This window comes from Carcharodon carcharias, chromosome 17 (genome assembly GCF_017639515.1).
Source record: "Carcharodon carcharias isolate sCarCar2 chromosome 17, sCarCar2.pri, whole genome shotgun sequence".
Taxonomy (NCBI): domain Eukaryota; kingdom Metazoa; phylum Chordata; class Chondrichthyes; order Lamniformes; family Lamnidae; genus Carcharodon; species Carcharodon carcharias.
Window position 1 is genome coordinate 70,598,823 of NC_054483.1, and position 23,881 is coordinate 70,622,703.

The 23,881-nt window shown below is 43.5% G+C and overlaps 1 protein-coding gene across 3 annotated transcripts in view; it reads left to right on the forward strand.

The window, feature by feature from the left end:
• afap1l2 (actin filament associated protein 1-like 2) overlaps positions 1–23,881 on the forward strand; it is a 261,920-nt gene that overhangs the window by 135,610 nt on the left and 102,429 nt on the right. For all 3 annotated transcript variants that reach the window (XM_041209202.1, XM_041209203.1, XM_041209204.1), the window contains one exon: positions 7,004–7,132. In XM_041209202.1, coding sequence (XP_041065136.1) covers positions 7,004–7,132 — 129 coding nt within the window. The remainder of the gene's footprint in view (positions 1–7,003; positions 7,133–23,881) is intronic.

The following is a 23,881-nucleotide window of genomic DNA, read 5'->3' on the forward strand; positions in this document are numbered from 1 at the left end:
AATCCCCATTACCAGAGTAAGGGAAGGCTGTCTGATACCTGGAAGGGCCCACATGTTTTGAATCCTCCGGGGGCCTGGAAAACAACACTGAGTCCTAAACTGAAGCCTCAAAATTCTCTGAATGCAGCTCTGAAGTGAGATGAAGCTGTCTTGTTCACAGAAGCAGCCAGCAGCAAGTGATATCCTGCCCTCCTCACTATTCGCATTGACAAGGCCACTGACCCCTCTTATCCCGCCCATGAATAATGTTTTCATAATTGTAGCCTGCCATTTTGCCTGTGCAATGGCCTAAAAATCACTTGGGCTACATAAAGTCAGAGACAATTGATGTCTCATAGGCCTTAACTGGCCACTTAGTTAATGGCAGGCCCGCCTCCGTCTCCTAGAGAAATATCACGAGAATGTGCATTGACGTCGGCACGCTCAGCCAATGTCAAGATGCTTTATTTAATGCTCGAGCAGGTCAAACTCGGGCCCGCCCGCCAAGCTTAAAGTGAGGCAGGGAGTGGAGGAGTCCACTGTGGACTTTGTGACCATTCTCAAAGCCTTTAACGCCTATTTTACCCAAAAGTGAAACTTAGTAATAGAACAAGCACGTTTAAGCAAAGGTTGCAACGACCTGGGGAATTGATTGAATTATTTCTCACAGACCCATATTGCCTTGCTAGTTCTCATGGATATGGGGTGCTGCAGGATGGGCTAATCCATGATCACATAGTCGTGGGTGTCTGAGACAAAAAGCACTCTGACTTTCTGCAGACCAATGATGACCTTACTTTAGATCAAGTGGTCCAGTATGCGAGGCAGGCCAAGCTTAGAGTATTCAACTAGGCTATAATTTGGTGTGACTCCGAGGCTTTACATGACTCTGTTGCCTGGGTAGGCCCATGGGCAACAGCAGCCCACCCATAAGAAAGCCGAAAAACTGGGGGAAAGGACAGGAAACTCCACAGTGGCAGCCAATTTGAGATGCTTGCGTTCTGGTGCAAAGAACCAACATAGATGCCATGCCTGCCCAGCAGGGGGCGTGAATTGCTTCCAGTGTGGGAAGACTGGACATTTCAGGTGTTTCTGCAAATCCAACAACTTTAATCGAGATAGAAGACAAGAAAATATTTATGAAACACACTTCTTCCATGAAATTGGAAATCAAGACAAAGGTGAAATTACAGAGTTTCTAGAGTAAGTAAATAGCCTTAGTCCAGACTATTGGCCAGTTACAGTGCAAGTTAACGGCTTCGATACCACTTTTAAAATTGATACTGGAGTTGCTGTTACCATATTAGCAGATGATCTTGACTGGTTTCAGCTAATGATCCTTCATCCATCAGATATCAAATTATAAGGTCCAGGTGGCACAGACCTTCCAGTCAAAGGCAGGATTATTGCTCCTCTTTGATATATCATTGGTTCTCTCTATGTTGTACACGATGCACACCCTTATTGAGTGGCAATGTTCGTGTACTTCTAGGAATTCTGGACAAAACAGATGATGCCCAGCATTTGAACAACTCATTGTCATTCATGGAACAAGCTTCAACCTTTTATTGAGAACCAGTGGAATTTCACTCTTCAGCTGCTGAGGAAGTTTATTACATCAGCAACGAGTTCCTTTCGTTCAGAGACACCACCCACTAGACCCCAGGTGGAGATTGAAGTTATGAATCTCTCAGTTCTTCATGAAGTAAGGACAGAGATGGCAGTGGCCATTCCCATGAAGACCTGCTGGACCAGAATTGGCTCTTTCCAGATGAAAATGATGAGGAAGAAGCTGTTGTAGCACTGAGTGATCTGTTGGAAAATGAGGTCCTAGAAGTTGGTCAAGCTTGTCAACTGATAGTTACACCACATGAAGTCTCTGATGCCTTTTTTGAGGAGTCAGCTGTGTTTCTAGCAGCTGAGCAGAATTCAGATCTTTGTTCCAGTGAACTTACCAATGCATGGCCTAGTCTACTTCTCATTGTGCATGAAGAGAGAATATCTTGCCTGATTCCATGTCAGAGTCCATAGAGGATCACACTGCCAAAGAGCTGGTGGCTTCCAGGGGTAAAAGTGAAGTGAAACCCATACTTCAGTCCCAGCTGAAAATCATCTTCGCTCTAGAGCTGTATGTCAGCACAGAAACTGCAGCAGGAACTTGAGCACTTCTAAAGCTGCAGAATCCTTCTGTCTTCTCTCTTGGATTAGCCTTTCGTTGAAAAGTCTTTGTTGGCTTTGCAGTTGAGTAGTCAAAACCTACACTCTGCTTACCAGCATTGCTGCAAGATTGCTGTCCTATTCTGTTGATGATGATGTCCTCCCAGATGAAGAAGAAAACCTGCATGTCTCCAAGATGTCTTCCCTAAAGCCAAGAATACTGTGGGAGATTAATTCCCTCGCAACTGTGATTTGGGTAGGGGAGCTGTAGTTGCACAGAAGCTGTAGTTGTAAAATGAGTTATAGAAATGCAATGTAAATAGTTATAGACACAGGCCAGAATCTTCCAGACTCCCTTGTGGTGGGTTTCACCGCAGTGAGTCATTGAAATCTCCATTCACATCAGCGGGACTGGAGGATCCCATCGGCGTGAGGGGCTTGAAAATTCTGGCCAGAGTTTCATGTCGATGTTGAAATCTGGATAGCATACTTAGGGGGTGGTGTAGTATAAAGGGTTAACAGAAAGGATATGCTAATATATGATGTAGATGATGTACCACTGACATCAGTCAGTCATGTGTTAGACTCTTGAGATAGAGGTTAGAATATCATGCTCAGGAGCAACATAGCTACTCTGTGACCTGCTTAGAGGTAGTACTAATAAACAAGAGTTAAGCAAGTACCAGAGTATGGCTACAGTCTGTCTAGTAACCTAGTACCACACCTAGAGTCCTCAGATAAAAAGGACCATCTCAGAACAAAATATAGTGAGAAGAAAACAAAGCATTGGAAGTTACAGCTTACCCTGGAATTCTGGCAATTTTTAAGCTGGTGTTACTTTTTAACAGCAGGAGAACATTTACACTATATATTTCAAATTTTTTAAGAAGGCATTTAATGCTTAAAATAACATTTTAAGGAGAGTGTGGGATTGTTGGTTCCACAATTGCCAACATTGTAGATGTACCCTGCCAAATAAATGTTACTAGTGTTAAATTATATAATTCGTGTGTAATTTGCTAGACTTTGAATAATGCTATATGAACTCTTTAATATTACGCATTAAAGTTGTGATGTGCCATCAAGGAGGCTTCAGAGAACTTTTTAGTCAATTGCACAGTTATTTGCACATACATTAATTGTTTTGTTTTAAATTTCCCTTGTGAGAAAAACATTTAGAAAAGTAACGTTACAGCTATTACAACCATTTCTGCGAGTGTGACTGAATTTCATAATTTTCTTTAGAAAGGAAGTATGTAAGATTAGATTTATGATGAAGGTGTCTCTCTTTTTAAGGGTTTGTTTTCCTCCTTGTTTGGGGGTCTCTATAGCTTGCAACATCCAAGGCCAGGAATGTAGATGGGCGGCTTGCTCTTGAGTGAACTAACTAGAAAGAGTCAGTTTCCTCTAGAGAAAGAGAGCGAGATCCACAACAATGCACATTGCCTAGCATGTAATTTTACATTATTGGATTATTGGTGAAGCATGAAATGAAGAATGGTGACTCAGTTCGCCTGCGCATCAGTTTGTATGTTAACATTATTAAGGCTTATAATAGTTGCAATATCCTTACTTTGAATCTGGGCCTAGACTGGCAGATTGCTATTAATTTTGTGAGCTAGCTCCAGAGATAGCTCAGTTGCATTGACCTTTGGCACTCAGCCATATAGAACAGGAGGATTCCAAATCCTATTCCTCTCCATTGTGAGCAAACTGTTCTCAGGATGGATAATGACACAGCACTACAATTGATTTCAGCTTCTTGGGTTAAAGAGAAAAATAATCAATGAGACTGCTGCTCCTGATCACCATATAGTGATTCTTGTATATGTTTGAACCATTGAAGAAAAGACCAGAGCTGGCTGTTGTTGTGATGTGATGTGCATGTACATTTGAGGGGGCATTTCTTAAACTGTTGTCTATCGCGATACAGAATGTGAGGTGTAATCCCACGGGTGCTGCAGACAGAATACAGCAGCAGTTGTACAAGTCAGGCATGTCTATTTGGCCTCCCAGTTAACATTGTTTGTATATAGTTTTATCTTCAGATAAAGAACCCACAATATTATTCTATCAATCCTTGTCGTATGATTGGTATGTTTGCAATAAACAGAAAATTGCAACAACTATTAGAACTTATATCAATTAACTTGCTCATATTTACTGTCTACTAGCTCAACTTCAAGCCCCTCATGGCATTGTTCCTCCCCAATTATGTAATCTTCTTCCCCCTCCACCTCCCCCACTGCCTCCCCACTCTCTCTCTCACATTCCAACATGCACCTCTGTTCTTCTGATTCAGCATCATTCTGTTTTCCCCATGCACCACAATCAATGGCATTGCATTCAGCCATCAGGCTTCTGCACTCTGCAATTCTCTCCTAAACCTGTCATATTTTAAGACAGTGGCGTAATGGTAATATCACTAGACCAGTAATCCAGAGGCTCAGGCTAATGTTCTGGGGACATGGGTTCAAATCCCATCATTGCAGCTGGTGGAATTTAAATTCATCTAATAAAAATTTGGAATTGAAAGCTAGTCTCAGTATGGTGACCATGAAACAATTGTCGATTGTCGCAAAAACCCATCTGATTCACTAATGCCCTAGAGGGAAAGAAATCTGTCATCCTTACCTCGTCTGGTCTACATGTGACTCCAGACCCACAACAATGTGGTTGACGCTTAACTGCCCTTTGAAATGGCTTAGCGTGCCTCAAAGTTTAAGGGCAATGACAGAATTTAAAAAACTCCTCAGAACCTTTTTTCAATGTTGGTTGATGGATAAATACGGTGTAACACATCTTCATAGTTATTTTAACAGTACTGAAATGGGATATACTTTGGGCAGATTTTACGACAGCGGGATTTTATGTTCCCGCTGTCATCAATGGGATTTATAATGGCTCGCCACATTTCATGGCCCCGACCCCGCCAAAACGGGACAGTAAAATTCTGCCCTTTAAGTTTATCTTGATATCAAAATTTTATTTCGCTCGGTAAGTGATGGGGACAATCTGCATTCATGTAATTGACTCCTATCTGTCTAAGAATTGCCATTTTAATACAGAAATTACTATGTGATTTGACTTCTGGAATGTTGTGATGCCAGAGCCACAATCTTTCCCATCTGTACTTTGGAAGAGACGATTCACACGTTGATAAATCAGGCATCATTGCTCCTTTATCTTTTCAAAACAGATTATTATTACAAAAACTGCTGAAGATGTTAACAGTGGCTTTGTTCCTTTAGGGACAATTGTTCTCTTTCAAGTTTGCATCCAAAAATAAGAAGTATATAAGTGGTGCATTGTTCTTTAACTATCACAGCAAGACATTTGCAGATGGCTATAAAAGTATTTTCAAAACATTAATCTAATCCAGATTTTGTATCCGATGTGGCTGACTGTAAGTTTTTTGTAACAATACTAAAGCATTTAGAAAATGCCAAGATTTTTAAGCCAACAAAAGAAGCTGATTTTGTGCCCGTAGTGAGTGTAATAACACGTTTAATGCCAGTGCAAAAACATAAAATGACTCCCTTGAGGTGATAGTGACATCATCTAGTGTGTACATTGGGTAAAGTTCTTTATTCAGCTGAAATTGGCTTGGTTTTGCTGCAATGAAAATACTTGCGTTTAATTGATGATTTCTTTTAATTTTTTGGTGAGGAAGCTCACAGATAGTGAACGTTACTTCCCATGATAAAATATAGCTCAAATTAATCTCTCCATTACTCATTTCCATACATGTACCAGATGAACACAAAAGGGCAATATTAGTTGAAGAGGTCAAATGCACAGAGGCTAACATGACTCATTGGAAGGATTGAGAATTATAAGGTTGGAAAAGATTATTGATCATACGCACTAGAAGTAGGAATTAAATGTTCATAAAAAGCGCTCTGTTCAGATAACAGGTTTTTTCGTAATTAATTCTTACTACAGCCAGCTAACACATCTGGAAGGATCAAGTTGCTATTTTATGCACATTACTACTTGCTAACTGAATAATTTCATAACACCCTCCCAAATTTTCCACAATCAAAACTGAATATCTAATGCAAATACAACATGAGTGCAAAGAAACATTTGATTGACTGATACAAAACAAATGCTTAGTGAGTGTTCAAAAAGCATTAAAGCAAGCCTCCCAGAATATGCTTGCTACCATTTTATTGTCCTTTTCAAAGAGCAGACCTCACAACGTGGCCAGGCCAAGATAATGACATATAAGGCACTGTTAGAAATTATGGTGCTTGCCAGTATTTAACCTCAGTGCCACAGTATGTTTTAAGATTCATTTAATTTCAACTTAGTCATTTTTGTTACGAAGGCAAGTGCAATCCCCATTTTATGTGGAGCAAGGTTCCAAAAACACAGAAGAGACGAATAATCTGTAGTTAATTGTAATTAGTGATGAGTTGGGATAGCAGGGGAAATCCCTGCGCTCTTTTAAACAAAGTCAATGGATCTTACACACATCTGAACCACACAGGCATGGTATGGGGCTTGATCCATCAATCTTATGGATCAGAGATGACAATGCTACCCAATGTGTGAAGCTAATATTAACACAGGGTGAAGGACAGAACATGTCTAAACAAAATTCACATAAAATTAGAAGTTGCTATCCATTCAGGGGCACAACAACAGCATGTTGTACATAATGCAAATGTGCATTGGGTAACATTCTTTGTCACGTATTGCAAAAGATTCATTTGAATGTCTGGTGCTTGAATAAAACTCATTTAATGATGGAACTTTTAATCAATAGGAATGTTGTAGATCTTCCATTTCTTAAGTGGAGCTTCTTTCCCAGGTGCGCGTTGATGTTATATTGACTTTTCTTTTTCTTTCTTTCTTCCAGCGCTGGATCAGCTGCTTGCAGAACTTGAGACATTTTTGAAGTTACTGGATAATGAAAACCTCAGCCTTAGCGCCTTAGCAAAAAAATGTGTCTTATCTGATCTACTTCACAACATCATCAGTTCTTCAGGTCAGTGTTTGATTTATCTCTGGTTTGACTAGGTTTGTTACAGGAAATTAGTGGCACTGAATCCACAGCTATCCACTGAGTAAAGTCAATCAGGCCAGAAGGTTCGGGTAAGAACCCTGGCCTGTGTTGTCTTAGCTGATTGTAATCAGGATGGCAGGGTAAGATGTTCCATTTGGACTCGGCACCACTAGGCTTTGAAGAGAAAATCAACCAGCATTCCTGGACCTGACCATCTAGGAACATTGAAACATCCTGTGGCTACCATTGACCAGAAACGTAACTGGACCAGCCATATGAATACTATCACTACTACAGCAGGTTAGAGTTACTCAGCTGTGAGTAACTCACCTCTTCACCAAAGCCTGCCCACTATCTGCAAGTCACAAATGAGGAGTGTGTTGGAATACTCTCAGTTTGCCTGGCTGAGTGCGGCTCCAATAGCACTCAATAGGTTTGACACAATCTAGGACAAAGTAGCCATTTGATTGCCACCCCATCCACACCTTAAACATTCACTCACTCCACTACCAGCATACAGTGGCAGCAGTGTGTACTAGTTACAAGGTGCACTGCAGCAGCTTGCCAAGACTCCTTTGACGGCACCTTCCAAACCTGCAACCTCGACCACCTAGGAGGACAAGGCAGAGGATGCATGGGAACACCACCACCTGCAAGTTCCCCTCCAAGCCACACGCCATCATGAATTGGAACTATATTGCTGTTCCTTTGCTGTCATTGGGTCAAATTCCTGAAAATCCCACCCTAACCTGGATGTGCCTACACCACATGGACTTTTGCAGTTCATAAAGATGGCTCACCATCACCTTTTCAGGGTTAATTAGGAATGGACAATAAATGCTGGCCAAGCCAGCAACACTCACTTCTTCAGAGCCATTTCAAAAAAGTATAGGCCATTCAAGCCCCTTGAGTCTATTCCAATTAGCTCCTGACTGACTTGTATCCTGACTCCATCTACCCACTTTGGCTCCATAATCCTTAATACTCTTACCTAATACAAATTGAATGGTCCCTTGGAAAGTGTATAGTTGGTTTGAAAGCAGGCTCTGATTGCCTCTAGCTTTGGCAAACAGAGTGCAGCTGACAAACTGAGTGAACTGACTTGGGGCAGAATTTTCCATTCGGTGTGCGGGCATGCGCCTGGCACGCCAGAATGTTAAATGATGCGCGATGATATCGGCCATGTGTCGCGCGATGTATTGTTTGGCGGGCACATGCTAGAGTCGCCAGGGGGGTGGGGCAGAGCAGGAGCGGGTGCAGGCGGGGTCATCTTGAGAAGACTGATGGTTCTCTCCACTACAGCCCTTGTGGAGGTGTGGCTCCTATTGTACAGCTGCTCAGCCTCCGTTCTTGGATGGCGGAGAGGTGGCATGAGCCACCTTCTGAGGGGATAGCCCTTGTCACCCAGCAGCCATCCATCCAGCTGCCAGGAGCACTGAAGAGCCCCGGCACCTGGGAGTGTCTGAGGATGTAGGCGTCGTGGAAGCTGCCTGGGTACCTTGCACAGACTTGTAGAATCAGCATCCTGCGATCACACACTATCTGCACGTTCATGGAGTGGAAGCCCTTCCTGTTGACGAAGGCACCGGGCTTACCTGCTGGCACCTTGATGGCCACATGTGTGCAGTCTATAGCAGCCTGGACGCAGGGAAAGCCAGCAATGAACGTGAAGCCTCTGGCTCGCTGTGTCTGGCTTGCCTGGTCCCAACAGTAGTGGATGAAGGTCAATGCATGCCTGAACAGAGCGTCTGTGACCTGCTTGACAGCTGATTGGGAGACACTGCAAAGATCACTCACCAGCCTCTGGAAGGAGCCAGAGGGAAAGAAGTTGAGGGCAGCTGTGACCTTTAGAGCCACTGGCATGGGGTGTCCACCCACACAGTTAGCAGAGTTCTCAGGCACTATCATCTGACAGATATAGTTGACTGTCTCCCTTGAGAGACGGACCCTCCTTCGGCACTGCACCTCAGAAATATTGAGGTGCTTGGCCACCTATATACCAGGGCAGCAGGATAGTGGTGTCTTCTGCGGCCCCTTCCACCTTGGACTTCCTGTTGGCCCTGTGCCCCTTGTGCCTGTGCTCCCAAATGTGGCTCCCCTGGAGGCTGAATGTGTGCTCCTGGCCTTCTCCTAGCCCTCCCTTCCTCCTCAGAGAAGCTGCCTGCAGTGGACAGTTCAGCTCCCATTCCCAGGCCAAGGGAAGGCTTCCTGAAACCTGCAGGCCCAGAAAAGATTCCTCACTGCAGAGTGCTGACCTGAAGGTAAGAGTCCAGAAAAAGCAGCTTTTATACAAATGTGTCCTACCTGCCTGCCCGTTGCGCCCGTGTGCCGACCCGAAGATTGCATGAGCGCTGAAAAATCGGCGTCGATTGGGGAGTTAAGGGCCTTAAGTGGCCCATTAATTAATGGCAGGCTTGCGTCGGACATCGTGTGCCCACCCAGCAAAATATCGCGATGATGTCAGGACACTCGCCCGATGTCATTTTATGCGCGGACGTGCGAGGCCTGCCCCTGCATGCCAACAGGAAAATTCTGCCCTTGAAAAACTCAGCAGGTCTGGCAGCATCGGCGGAGAAGAAAAGAGTTGACATTTCGAGTCCTCATGACCCTTCGACAGAACTTGAGTTCGAGTCCAAGAAAGAGTTGAAATATAAGCTGGTTTAAGGTGTGTGGGGGGGGGCGGAGAGAGAGAGAGAGAGAGAGAAGTAGAAGGGGGGGTGTGGTTGTAGGGACAAACAAGCAGTGATAGAAGCAGATCATCAAAAGATGTCAACAACAATAGAACAAAAGAACACATAAGTGTTAAAGTTGGTGATATTATCTAAACGAATGTGCTAATTAAGAATGGATGGTAGGGCACTCAAGGTATAGCTCTAGTGGGGGTGAGGAGAGCATAAAAGATTTTAAAATATTTAAAAATAATGGAAATAGGTGGGAAAAGAAAAATCTATATAATTTATTGGAAAAAAAAGGAAAGGGGAAACAGAAAGGGGGTGGGGATGGGGGAGGGAGCTCAAGACCTAAAGTTGTTGAATTCAATATTCAGTCCGGAAGGCTGTAAAATGCCTAGTTGGAAGATGAGGTGTTGTTCCTCCAGTTTGCGTTGGGCTTCACTGGAACAATGCAGCAAGCCAAGGACAGACATGTGGGCAAGAGAGCAGGGTGGAGTGTTAAAATGGCAAGCGACAGGGAGGTTTGGGTCATTCTTGTGGACAGACCGCAGGTGTTCTGCAAAGCGGTCACCCAGTTTACGTTTGGTCTCTCCAATGTAGAGGAGACCACATTGGGAGCAACGAATGCAGTAGACTAAGTTGGGGGAAATGCAAGTGAAATGCTGCTTCACTTGAAAGGAGTGTTTGGGCCCTTGGACGGTGAGGAGAGAGGAAGTGAAGGGGCAGGTGTTGCATCTTTTGCGTGGGCATGGGGTGGTGCCATAGGAGGGGGTTGAGGAGTAGGGGGTGATGGAGGAGTGGACCAGGGTGTCCTGGAGGGAGCGATCCCTATGGAATGCCAATAGGGGGGGTGAAGGGAAGATGTTTTTGGTGGTGGCATCATGCTGGAGTTGGCGGAAATGGCAAAGGATGATCCGTTGAATGTGGAGGCTGGTGGGGTGATAAATGAGGACAAGGGGGACCCTATCATGTTTCTGGGAGGGAGGAGAAGGCGTGAGGGCAGATGCGCGGGAGATGGGCCGGACACGGTTGAGGGCCCTGTCAACGACCGTGGGTGGAAAACCTCGGTTAAGGAAGAAGGAGGACATGTCAGAGGAACTGTTTTTGAAGGTAGCATCATCGGAACAGATGCGACGGAAGCGAAGGAACTGAGAGAATGGGATGGAGTCCTTACAGGAAGCGGGGTGTGAGGAGCTGTAGTCGAGGTAGCTGTGGGAGTCGGTGGGTTTGTAATGGATATTGGTGGACAGTCTATCACCAGAGATTGAGACAGAGAGGTCAAGGAAGGGAAGGGAAGTGTCAGAGATGGACCACATGAAAATGATGGAGGGGTGGAGATTGGAAGCAAAATTAATAAATTTTTCCAAGTCCCGACGAGAGCATGAAGCGGCACCGAAGTAATCACCGATGTACCGAAGAAAGAGTTGTGGAAGGGGGCCGGAGTAGGACTGGAACAAGGAATGTTCCACATACCCCCATAAAGAGACAGGCATAGCTGGGGCCCATGCGGGTACCCATAGCCACACCTTTTATTTGGAGGAAGTGAGAGGAGTTGAAGGAGAAATTGTTCAGCATGAGAACAAGTTCAGCCAGACGGAGGAGAATAGTGGTGGATGGGGATTGTTCGGGCCTCTGTTCGAGGAAGAAGCTAAGGGCCCTCAGACCATCCTGGTGGGGGATGGAGGTGTAGAGGGATTGGACGTCCATGGTGAAGAGGAAGCGGCTGGGGCCAGGGAACTGGAAATTGTTGATGTGACGTAAGGTGTCAGAGGAATCATGGATGTAGGTGGGAAGGGACTGGACAAGGGGAGAGAGAAGGGAGTCAAGATAACGAGAAATGAGTTCTGTGGGGCAGGAGCAAGCTGAGATGATCGGTCTACCGGGGCAGTTCTGTTTGTGGATTTTGGGTAGGAGATAGAAGCGGGCCGTCCGAGGTTGGGCGACTATCAGGTTGGAAGCTGTGGGAGGAAGATCCCCAGAGGAGATGAGGTCAGTGACAGTCCTGGAAACAATGGCTTGATGTTCAGTGGTGGGGTCATGGTCCAGGGAGAGGTAGGAGGAAGCGTCTGCGAGTTGACGCTCTGCCTCCGCGAGGAAAACCCGCTTTCACAGCCATATCTCCTTTCTCAGTGACTGTCTCCGTCTCCGACTTACCCCACTTGGATTTCAACTGAAATTCCACCCCTCATGTGTCAAGGCTGCAGCATGTGGAAGCTCCTGGATAACACTGTGATCCAGGGCAAACACATCTGCAGTAGGTGTTTGTGGCTTGAGGAACTTCGGCTCAGAGTCATTGAGCTGGAGGCTGAGCTGCAGACTCTGCAATTCATCAGGGAAGGGGAAGGTTATTTGAATGCTTCTCCCAGGAGGCAGTCACACCACTTAGGATAGGATCTTCTGATTTGGTCAATGGCCAGGGACAGGAGGGTGTGACTGCGAGTGAGGCAGGTAAGGGGACCCAGAAGATCGGAGTGCAGGAGAGTGAGCCGCTGCAATTGTCCCACAGGTTGGAGGTTCTCTCCGCTTGTTTGGATGAGAGCAGGGGCTGCAGAGTGGATGAGCAAACTGACTATGGCACTGTGGTACAGGAAGCCATCCAAGTGGGGGGAGCAAAAAGGAATGGAGTGGTAGTAGGGGACAGTTTCATCAGAGGGATTGATACTCTTTGTAACAAAGAGCGAGAGTCCATATAGCTTTGTTGCCTGCCCGGTGCCAGGGTTCAGGACTTCCGCTCAGAGCTGGATAGAAACTTACAGTGGGAGGGGGAGCTTCCAGTGCTTGTGGTCCAGGTAGGTACCAATGACATAGGCAGGATAAAGAAGGAGGCTCTGCATAGTCAGAATGACGAGCTAGGCACCAAATTAAGAAGCAGAGCCTCAAAGGTAATAATTTCTGGATTATTACCTGATCCACGTACAAATTGCCAAAGAAAAAGTAAGATTAGAGAAATTAATGTGTGGTTCAAAGACTGGTGTGGGAGAAGTGGGTTCTGGTTCATGGGTACTGGCACCAGTATTGGGGAAAGTGGGATGGTCTACAACTGAACTGTGGTGGGGCTGGTGACCACGAGAGTTGCCTAATTAGGTGAGTAGAGTGGGTTTTAAACTGAATAGTGGGGACAAGGGATCAAATTTGGGGAGATGTGGTAAACCAAAGAGTAGAGACAAAGCAAAAGAGACAGGTATTAATATGGGAAATGATAAACAGACTGTGACAGGGAGAGACAGAGTGTACAATTTTAAGAGTAAATCAGCAGATAAAGCTAGACGTGACAAAAATAATAAAAGGACAAAACTAAAGTCTCTGTATCTAAATGCACATAGCATTCGAAACAAAACAGATGAATGGATAGCGCAAATAGAAATAAATAAGTATGATCTGATGGCCAATACAGAGACATGATTACAGGAAGACATAGATTGGGACCTGAATATTGAAGGGTACGTGACTCTTAGGAAGAACAGGAAGTTAGGAAAAGGTGGAGGGGCAGCTCTGTTAATTAATTATGATATTAGCACATTAGAGAGGGATGACCAAAGTTCAGAAAACCAGGATGTAGAAGCGGTTTGGGTTGAGATGAGGAATGATAAAGGCAAGAAGTCACTTGTGGGAGTTGTGTACAGGCCCCCTAATTGTAACTACACATTAGGACAGAGTATAGAAGAAGAGATAATGGGAGCTTGCCAGAAAGGTACAGCAATAATCATGGGAGATTTTAATCTACAGGTACACTGGAAAAATCAGGTGGGCAAAGGTAGAGTAGACGAGAAGTTCATAGAATGTTTTCGGGATAGTTTCTTGGAACAGCACATTCTGGAGCCAAGAAGAGAGCAGGCTATACCAGACCTGGTATTGAGCAATGAGATAGGATTAAATGATAATCTCCTAGTGAAGATAATCTCCTAGGTAGCAGTGATCATAATATAATTGAATTTTATATTCATTTTGAGGGAGAAATGAGTGTGTCCAAGACTAGTATTTTAAACTTAAATAAAGGCAGTTATGAGGGTATGAAAGCCAAACTAGCTAAAGTGAACTGGCAATGAGGTTAAGGGATAGGTCTAAAGAAGTTCAGTGGCAGACATTTAAAGGGATATTTCAGAATACACAGGATATATACATTCTAATGAGAATGAAAAATTCCAAGGGGAGGGCCTGTCATCCGCAGTTAGCTAAAAAGTTAATGACTTAAAGAAAAAGCAAAGACAGGGGGCAGGTCAGAAGATTGGAAAGAATATAAGGAACAGTGAAGAATGACAAAAAGATTAATGAGGGAAAAATTAGAGTATGAGAGAAAGCTAGCTAGTAATATAAAGATGGATAGTGAGAGTTTCTGTAGATATTTAACTTTGGAAAATTACAAACACAAGGGAAATGGTATTGAGCAAATTGTTGGAGCTGCGGGCTGACACATCCCCAGGTCTGGATGGACTTCATCCTAAGGTCTTCAATGAAGTGGCTGGTGAAGTAGCTGATGCACTGTTTTTAATTTTCCAAAATTCCCTAGATTTGGGGAAGGTTCCATTAGATTGGAAAATAGCAAGAAAAACCCCTTTATTCAAAAAGGGAGACAGAAAGCAGGAAACTATGGGTCAATTAGCTGTTGTCATAGGGAAAATGTTAGAAGCTATTATTAAAGATGTTGTAGCAGGGCACTTAGCAAAATTCAAGTCAATCAGGTAGAGTCAACATGGTTTTATAAAAGGGAAATCCTGTTTAACCAATTTATTGGAGTTCTTTGAAGGAGTCACATGTGTTGTGGATAAAGGGGAACTGGTGAATGTACTGTACTTAGAGTTCCTGAAAGCATTTGATAAAGTGCCACATCAAAGGTTATTGCAGAAAATAAAAGCCCATGGTATAGGGGGTAACATATTGGCATGGATACAAGATTGGCTAGCTAACAGGAAGCAGAGAGTTGGCATAAATGGGTCTTTTTCTGGTTGGCAGGATGTGACAACTGGTGTGCCACAGGGATCAGGCTGGGGCCTCAATTTTTTATAATTTATGTAAATGACTTGGATGGAGGGACCAAAGGAATGGTGGCTAAATTTGCTGACAACACAAAGGTAGGAAAGTAAATCGTAAAAAGGTCATAAGGAAGCTACAAAGTGACATAGATAGGTTAAGTGAGTGGGCAAAGGTCTGAAAATGGAGTATAATGTGGGCAAACGTGAAATCGTTCATTTAGGCAAGAAGAATAAAAAATAGCCTAATCTAAATGATGAGAGATTGCAAAGCTCTGAGATTCAGAGGGATCTGGGTGTCCCAGTGCATGAAATACGAAAGGCTACTATGCAGGTACAGCAGGTAATTAGGAAAGCTAATAGAATGTTATTGTTTATTGTGAGGGGAATTGATTACAAAATTAGGAAGGTTATGCTTCATTTGTAGAGGGCATTGGTGAGACCACATCTGGAGTATTATGTACAGTACTAGTGTATTATTTAAAGAAAGATGTAAATGCATTAGCATCAGTCCAGAGAAGGTTTACTAGACTAATACCAGGAATGGGTGGGTTGTCTTACGAGAAAAGGCTGGACATTTTAGGCCAATGGAAGTTAGAAGAGTAAGAGACAAATTAATTGAAACCTTTTAAGATCCTGAGGGGTCTTGACAGAGTGGATGTGTAGAGGATGTTTCCTCTTGTGGGAGAATCTAGAACTAGAGGTCACTGTTTAAAAATTAAGGGATCGCTCATTTAAAACAGAGATTAGGAGAAGTTTTTTCTCTGAGTGTTGAGAGTCTTTGGAACTCTCTTCCTCAAAAGGCAGTGGAAGCGGAGTCTTTGAATATTTTTAACGCAGAGCTAGATAGACTCTTGATTAACAAGGGGGTGAAAGGTTATTGGTGGTGGGCAGGAATGTGGGGTTGAGGTTACATTCAGATCAGCCATGACCTTATTGAATGGCGGAACAGACTTGAGGGGCTGAATGGCCTACTCCTGCTCCTAATCTGTATGATCGCATGAATATTCTGCTGATACTGCCTCGACTCCACTTAAAAATGGCCATTTGGGGTAAGGGACAGGAAGGTTTACAATGCATTCATCCTAGCATGAAACAAGAGGGAAAATTGCAGGTATGAGTTCATCCTTCAGCCAAAAAGTCAATGTGTCTTGTTTGTGCAGCAGCTGGCAAAGCCCTTCTTGTCAGTATAATTGCTGTATTGTTACAGGATTTCTTTTCATGCTGGATATTGAAGTGGTCACCAGTCACTAAGTCATCTCTTCTGCCACTCCTTAAGAAATAGCTTTTTGGGGTTGATAAATATTTGCTTGAGCTCCTTCGCTTCTATTTCAAGTGACTCTTTTACTATGGGTTGCAAGGAAATAAAAAGAAATAGAAAATGCTGGAGATGCAAGGAAGACAGTCAACATTTGAAAAAGAAAGATAAGTTTATGTTTTGGATGGGATCTGGGAAAATATTGTGCAATTTTAGTTGAAAATTAGTTTATTTTTATATCATCTCCTTTATATGATTTTAGATGAATGCAGAATACAAACGTGATGTTGCTAATGTGGAAAATAAGGCTCATATATTCATAATATTCCCACGTATCATTACTATTTGGAGTTGGTGACAGTCATTTACTGAGTCCAACGTTTCAGAAATTTTCCAAGACTCTAATTTCCCATTAGATTTGATCCCACCTATCATCTACTTTTGTAATAAGGACAAGAGCCCTGCTCTTTCATTGCTTTGTTAGTCAAACATATCTACATTAACAGTAAAGATAAATGTAGCTGAAAGGGTAGTCAAAAATATCTTTTAAGAAAAATATTATTATGCAGGAAAGATATTTAATGAAGATTCAACTAGGACAATGCAAACAAAGCCACGTTCTGCACGTTTTGGTTTGTCTGACTGTGTCTTTGCTTTATAACAGAGGGTATGATCACATATTTCTCCTAAAGTCAGCTTTATCTTTGGCAGTTAACTACTTATCAATATATTGACAAACCTCTTTCTAATGTCCTCTATCCACCATGGACCTACTTTCTTACTGCCTATCAACCAATTTGAATTGTAACAGCATCTGTATTCCTTTGTGTGGCACATCCATATCATATTAGACCTATTTAAGTCCAGTGTTATTATCATGTGATTTTTTTTTTTGGCATCCTTTTTTATTCATTCATGGGATGTGAATGTGATGACAAGGCCAAGATTTATTGCTTCTCTCTAATTGTCCTTTAGAAGGTGGTGGTGAGCTGCAGCCATTTGTGGTGTAGGTCCACCCACAGCAGCGTTAGGGAGGGAGTTCCAGGCTTTTGACCCAGCGACACTAAAGGAACGGTGATCTAGTTCCAAGTCAGGATGGCGTGTGGTTTGGAGGAAAATTTGCAGGTGTTGGTGTTCCCATGCGTCTGCTGCTCTTGTTCTTCTAGGCAGTAGAGGTCACAGGTTTGGAAGGTGCTGTTGAAGGAGCCCTGCTGAGTTGTTGCAGTGTATCTTGTAGATGGTACATATTGCTGCCACTGTGCGTTAGTGGTGGAGGGAGTGAATGTTTAAGAGGGTGAACGGGATGCCAATCAAGCTGGTTGCTTTGGCCTGAGTGACTTAAGTTTCTGGAGCTGCACTCATTCAGGCAAGTGAACAGTATTCCATTATACTTATGACTTGTGCCTTGTAGTTGATGGACAGATTTTGGGAAATCAGGTGATGCATTACTCGCTGCAGAATTCCCAGCCTCTGACCTCTGTCTAGCAGTCACAGTATCTATATGGCTGGTCCAGTTTACTTTCTGATCAATGGTAACCCCTTGGATGTTGATGGTAGGGGATTTAGCGATTATAATGCAGCTGAATCTCAAGGGGAGATGGTTGGATTCGCTGTTGGAGATGGTGATTGCGTGGCACTTGTGTGGCATGAATGTTACTTGCCATTTATAAGCCTAAGCCTAAATATTGTCCAGGTCTTGCTGCTTGTAGGCACGGACTGCTTCAGTATCTGAGGAATTGTGACTTCTGTGTAAACACTTCGAATATCAGTGAGCATCCCCACTTCTGACTTATGTTGGAGGGAAGGTCATTGATGAAACAAGGAAGATGGTTAGGCCTAGGACACTATTCTGAGGAACTCCTGCATTAATGTCATGACACTGAGATGATTGGGCTCCAACAACCACAACCATCTCCCTTTGTGCTCAGTATGACTCCAAACAGTAGAGAGTTTTCCCCCTGATTTACATTGACTTCCGTTTTGCTTGGGTTCCATGATGCCACACTCAGTCAAATGCTGCCTTGATGTTCAGGGTAGTCAGTCTCACCAGACCTCTGGGGTTCAGCTGTTTTGTCCATGTTCAGACTAAGGTTGTAATGAAGTTTGGAGCTGCGTGGCCCCAGTGGAACCCTAACTGAGCGTCGGTGAGCAGATTGTTGCTGAGTAAGTGGCACCTGATAGCAATGTTGATGACACCTTTCATCACTTTGCTGATGACAAAGAGTAGATTGATGGGCCGGCAATTGGCTGGATTAGCTTTTTGTGGACGACATAGGTGGGCAATTTTCCACATTGTTGAATAAATGCAAACAATATAGCTGTACAGAAACTGCTTGGCTCAGGGCACAGCTAGTCCTTGAACGCAAACCTTCAGTAATATTGCCAGAATATTGTTAGGGCCCATAGCCTTTGTCGAATCCAGTGCCTTCAGCCATTTCTTGATGATATGTGGAGTGAATCGAATTTGGTTGGAAACTGGTATCTATGATGCTGGGGACCTCCGGAGGAGGCCGAGATGGATCATCCGCTCGGCACTTCTGGCTGAAGATGTTTGCAAATGCTTCAGCCTTGTCTTTTGCACTGGTTTGCTGGGCTCCCCCATCTTTGAGGATGGGAATATTCGTGGAGCCTCCTCCTTCACTGGTTGTTTGATTGTCCACCATTAGTCACAATTGGATGTGGCAGGAGTGCAAAGCTTTAATCTGATTTGTTGGTTGTGGGATTGCTTTGTTCTGTCTGTTGCATGCTGCTTCCACTGTTTTAGCATGCAGTTAGTGCCATGTTTGCACCTCAATTTTAGGGGCAGAGTCTTTCCCTTGTCGGGTGGGCGCGTGCCCGACCTGAATGGGAATACAACAACGCGCAATGACGTTGGGCGAGCGTCCCAATGTCATTGCGGGCACTCGCGATATTTTGCTCGGCGGGAGCACGTGAGAGGCGGCAGTGCAGCGCACCCACTGACAATTAAGAGGTCTATTAAGACCTTTACTCAATGAATTGAATAAAATTTTTCGCTACCCGTCCAACCGTTTGGTTGGCAGGCGGGCAAATAGGCCAAGCGGCCTTTGCATTTTTTGTAAAACCCTATCCACGGGTGGGGTGAGATTTCGACCAGTGTTTTAAAAATAATAAAACCTTTCAAAACTCGTTTTTAACATGTCCCTGCTCATGTGACAGAGTCGCATGAGGGGACATGTTTTCCTTATTTTTCAGTTCTTTATTTGTAATGTTAAAAATCTTCAGCTCCCTGGTGCAGCTCTGTACCTTCAGGGAGCTTTCTTTGAGCGCAGCCACACGCATGTGCACACTTCAGCGCTCGCACTCCTCCCATTTCCACCCTGACAATACTGAGGCTCTTGGTGCGCCTTTCACACTGGCTTCCCATTAAGTGGCCAGCCAGCGTGAAATTGCAGTCGGAGCCCAATCGCGGGCTCCCCTAGTGAGGTAAAAATCCTGCTCTAGGTATGTTTAGTGCTGCTCATGGCACTCTCTCATATTATCAAACCACTCAATTAGGGTAAAAGCAAAGAACTGCAGATGCTGGAAATCCCAAACAAAAATAAAAATACCTGGAAAAACTCAGCAGGTCTGGCAGCATCTGCGGAGAGGAACACAGTTAACATTTTGAGTTCGTATGACTCTTCAACAGAACTAAGGATGGTTGATCCCAAGGCTTGATGGTAATGGTACAGTGAGGATATGCAGGTTCCAGATTGTGGTTGAATATAATTCTGTTGCTGCTGATGGCCCACAGTGCCTTATGGATCCCCTGTTTTGAGCTGTTAGATCTGTTCGGAATCAATCCCATTAAGTGGTGGTAGTGCCACACAACACAATGGAAGATTATTTTTATCATTTCATGAGACATGAGTGTCACTGGCAAGGCCAAAATTTGTTGTTCGTCCCTAATTGCTGTTGGGAAGGGGGAAGTGAGCCGCCGCCTTGAACTGCTGCAGTCCATGTGGTGTAGGTACACCCACAGTGCTGTTAAGAAGGGAGTTCCAGGATTTTGGCCCAGTGAAGGAACAGCAAAGTCATTCAAGGTCAGGATGGCGTGTGGCTTGGAAGGGAACTTGAAGGTGGTGGTATTCCCATGCATCTGCTGCCCTTGTCCTTCTAGGTGGCAGAGGCCATGGGTTTGGAAGGTGTTATCAATGGAGTCTTGGTGAATTGTATCCTCAGTGTGAAGCTGGGATGACAAGAACTATGCCAATACTATCATGAGCGGGTGCACCTGCGACAGGTAGGTTGGTGAGAATGAGGTTTTGAGGTTTTCCCAGCTTGTTGGTTCTCTCACAACCTGTCGCAGACCCAGTCTGGCAGATGTGTTCTTCAGGATTCAGCCAGTAGTGGTAGCTCTGAGCCACTCCTGGTGAGGAATATTGAAGTCCCCAAACCTGTGCTCTTGCTATCCTCAACGATTCCTCCAAGTGGTGTTCAACGGAGAGTACTAATTCATCAGCTGAGGGAGGGTGGGAGATGGTGATCATTAGGAAGTTTCCTTTCCCATGTTTGGTCTGATGCCATGGGACTTCATGTTCAGAGGTGATACTGGGGTCTCCCAGAGCATCTCCCTTCCCAGTTTATACCACTGTGCTGCCACCTGCCAATGGATGAGGTTTCATGTATTATCAGAAGCCCGCTGGGGCTCCTGGCCTGCCCGCCAGCCTTAAGCTTGGACAAGCAGGTCTTTAATTATTTTAATTACCCTGTCAATGGCCTCAATTGGCCATTAACATGTCGGCAGGCGGACAGCTGATTTCGCTGTCCGCCTGCTTTCCTAAAGATTTAAATGGACCAGGATGACTTTGGGGGTTCCTCCCGACGTCATCCCGCATCATTTTCCAGTCGGCGAGCGGGCTCCGCCCCCCAAATTGCCAAGGGGAAAGTTCTGCAGATAGAGTTTTGAATCAGGTGGTCTTAATTAGCTAAAGAGCTGGAGATGTGATGCCTGCAAAGTTTGCAAGAACAATGGCAATCCATAGAAATGGTTTTTGTTTTGGGAGTTAGAGCTAAATTGGTTTAAAAACATTGTGAACCCTGAAAGGCTGTAAAGTCCGCTTACTTCATCAGATCAATGAAGAAATTATAAATGAGATATAATAAATCTAAAGGTCAGTTTGAGGACAGCCCAGAACAGGCTACATTGTTAAGGAGATGGGTGGAGCTTAAGAAGGTTCTCTGGTTTCAATTGATCTGGGTGTTTGCTGTGAAAGTTAATTGTGATCTGAACCTCATGTGGTTTGCAGCTCACTCAAAAGTAGCTAAAGTAAATGACAGTTAGATAGACCTGCATTATAAGCAGAGTCAAAAAACTAACTTTATCATTCACTATGTGGAACACGAGTGAGACTTAATCTCAGTTTGAATTTTGTGAAGGAATAGCAGCTTGAAGATTGTCTGGTTTAAAACTAGTAGAAGAATGTACAGTATTTCCACAGAGTCTTGTGGCAAAGAAAGGAACAAGCAGATCAGCTTGGAAGTATTGGAAAAGTAACCAGAACAAGGGATGGAGGTATTCACAGTCAAGAGATAGTAAATGAAAGTTTTCCCTCTGAGAATAGCTGGAGCTGAGGAGAATAAAAATAGTTTCCAGAGTACTATGACATACTTATGGGTGGTCTCTATAAAAGTAAATAAATTAAGTTATTTGCTGTGTCGTATAAGAGAATTCTTGGGGGAAGTAAGAAGTAAACCTAAGTGCATAACATACGTACTTATAAATCACTTTAAGTTAATTGTGATTGTTCTGTTTAATTCTCTTACAAACGATGAAGTTTGTGGTGAAGCTGTATTGGTTAAAACAAGTTATTTGGATTTCTCTTTAAATGTCAATGGTCCCTAATTGGATAGCAACAACATGATAATGTAATTCTCCATACTGATACTTATCTACATTCACAAGGCAGATCAAATTGTCATTCTGTACATGTATGAGCTCCAACCAAAAATCTTTAACAATAAAGCAATGATAACATCATGCATATTTCATACTGTAGCATTTTTTGTTGTTGCATAATCTTTATTACTGTAGGGGATTAATTGAGATCATTTTTGCTTATAGTATGAAAGCGTTTCGAAACCAGTTTTATTTTAAATCAATATGGAAGCAATGGCCTCTTATTGAACTGTCAGCATGCACTAGTCTTTAGAAAAAGGAATGGGACTCTTTTCATCAGTAAACTTTTAAGGTTAGAGTAAGCGTTTTGCAGCTGAATAGATGTATGGACAATCTCTGGAGAACTCCTGGCAAATATTAGGATCCTATTTAAAAGTAGGCTGGTGAGTCTGAATATAGTTCCAAAGTGCTATCCTACCTTCAAAAGACGATCAATGCGTCAGACATGATTAAGAGTGATGAGGATGATTCTCAGGTTGAAAATTCTACAAAAATGTCACACAATTTAGCTTGCTTCAGTTGGAGTTGGGGTTTATTGAGATTTCATCAAAGCTAAATTAGTTTGAATATGAGAACTTATAGATGTTTCTTTAACACCAGTGTCAATGTTTCAATTAAGGATATCAAGTTAGAACCAAAATGGAGAAAGAAATAGAATTACTGGATTAAGTCTAAAAACAGAGGTTGAGGTAACTTGTTGCTAAAACATAACATTGTTTTCAGCTTTTATAATTTTTTCTGTCTTTGGTCTGCGCCAAATGCAAGTTATTTTGTTGTTGTTGATTAGTGTCAATCTGAGACTCATGCATCATGTTGACTGCCTGATTCAGGGATAAGTAGGGCAAATCTGCTTTTATTTTCCCAGTGCAGTACATCACATGCTGGAGGTGGAAATTGGAATTTAAGAATGGAGGGTAGCATTCCATTTGCAGCTTGTTTCAATTTTCATTCATATTTCCCTAATGGAAATATATATATAAGTTTCCAGTGTAAAATACTCTGTGCAGGAAGTCCAAGAGTGGGAAATGTACCTTATGATATAGACAGATTAAGACAACAAAATGCTCATTTATATACAAGTGACAAGTAACATTCATGCCACACAAGTGCCAGGCAATGACCATCTCCAACAAGAGAGAATCTAACCCTTGTCCCTCCACATTCAATGGCATTACCATTGCTGAAACCCCCATTAGCAACATCCTGGGGGTTACCATTGACCAGAAACTGAACTGGACTAGCCATATAAATATGGTGGCTACAAGAGCAGGTGAGAGGCGGGGATCCTAACTCACCTCCTGACTCCCCAAAGCCTGTCCACCATCTAAAAGGCACAAGTCAAGAGTGTGATGGAACACTCTCCGCCTGCCTGGATGAGTGCAGCTCCAACAACAGTCAAGAAGCTTGACACCATCCAGGACAAAGCAGTCGACTTGATTGGCACACCATCCACCATCTAAAACATTCAGTCCTTCCACCACCAACGCACAATGGCAGCAGAGTATACTATATACAAGGTGCACTGCAGGAACTCACTAAAGTTCCTTAGACAACACCTTCCAAACCCATGACTGCCACCATCTAGAAGGACAAGGGCAGCAAACACATGGAACACCACCACCTGGAAGTCCCCCTCCAAGCCAATCACTATCCTGATTTGCAAATATTCCCTTTTCTTCACTGTCATTGGGTCAAAATCCTGGAACTCCCTCCCTAACAGCACTGGGTGTACCTACACCACATGGATTGCAGCGGTTCAGGAAGGCAGCTCACCACCACCTTCTCAAGGGCAATTACAGATGGGCAATAAATGCTGGTCTAGCCAGTGAAGCCCACATCCCATGAATGAATTAAAAAAAGAGTATCCTTTATCTGAAACTCTAGGAGCCGATTGTATTGCAGATTTCAGATAATTCCGTTTTCGGATATCACATA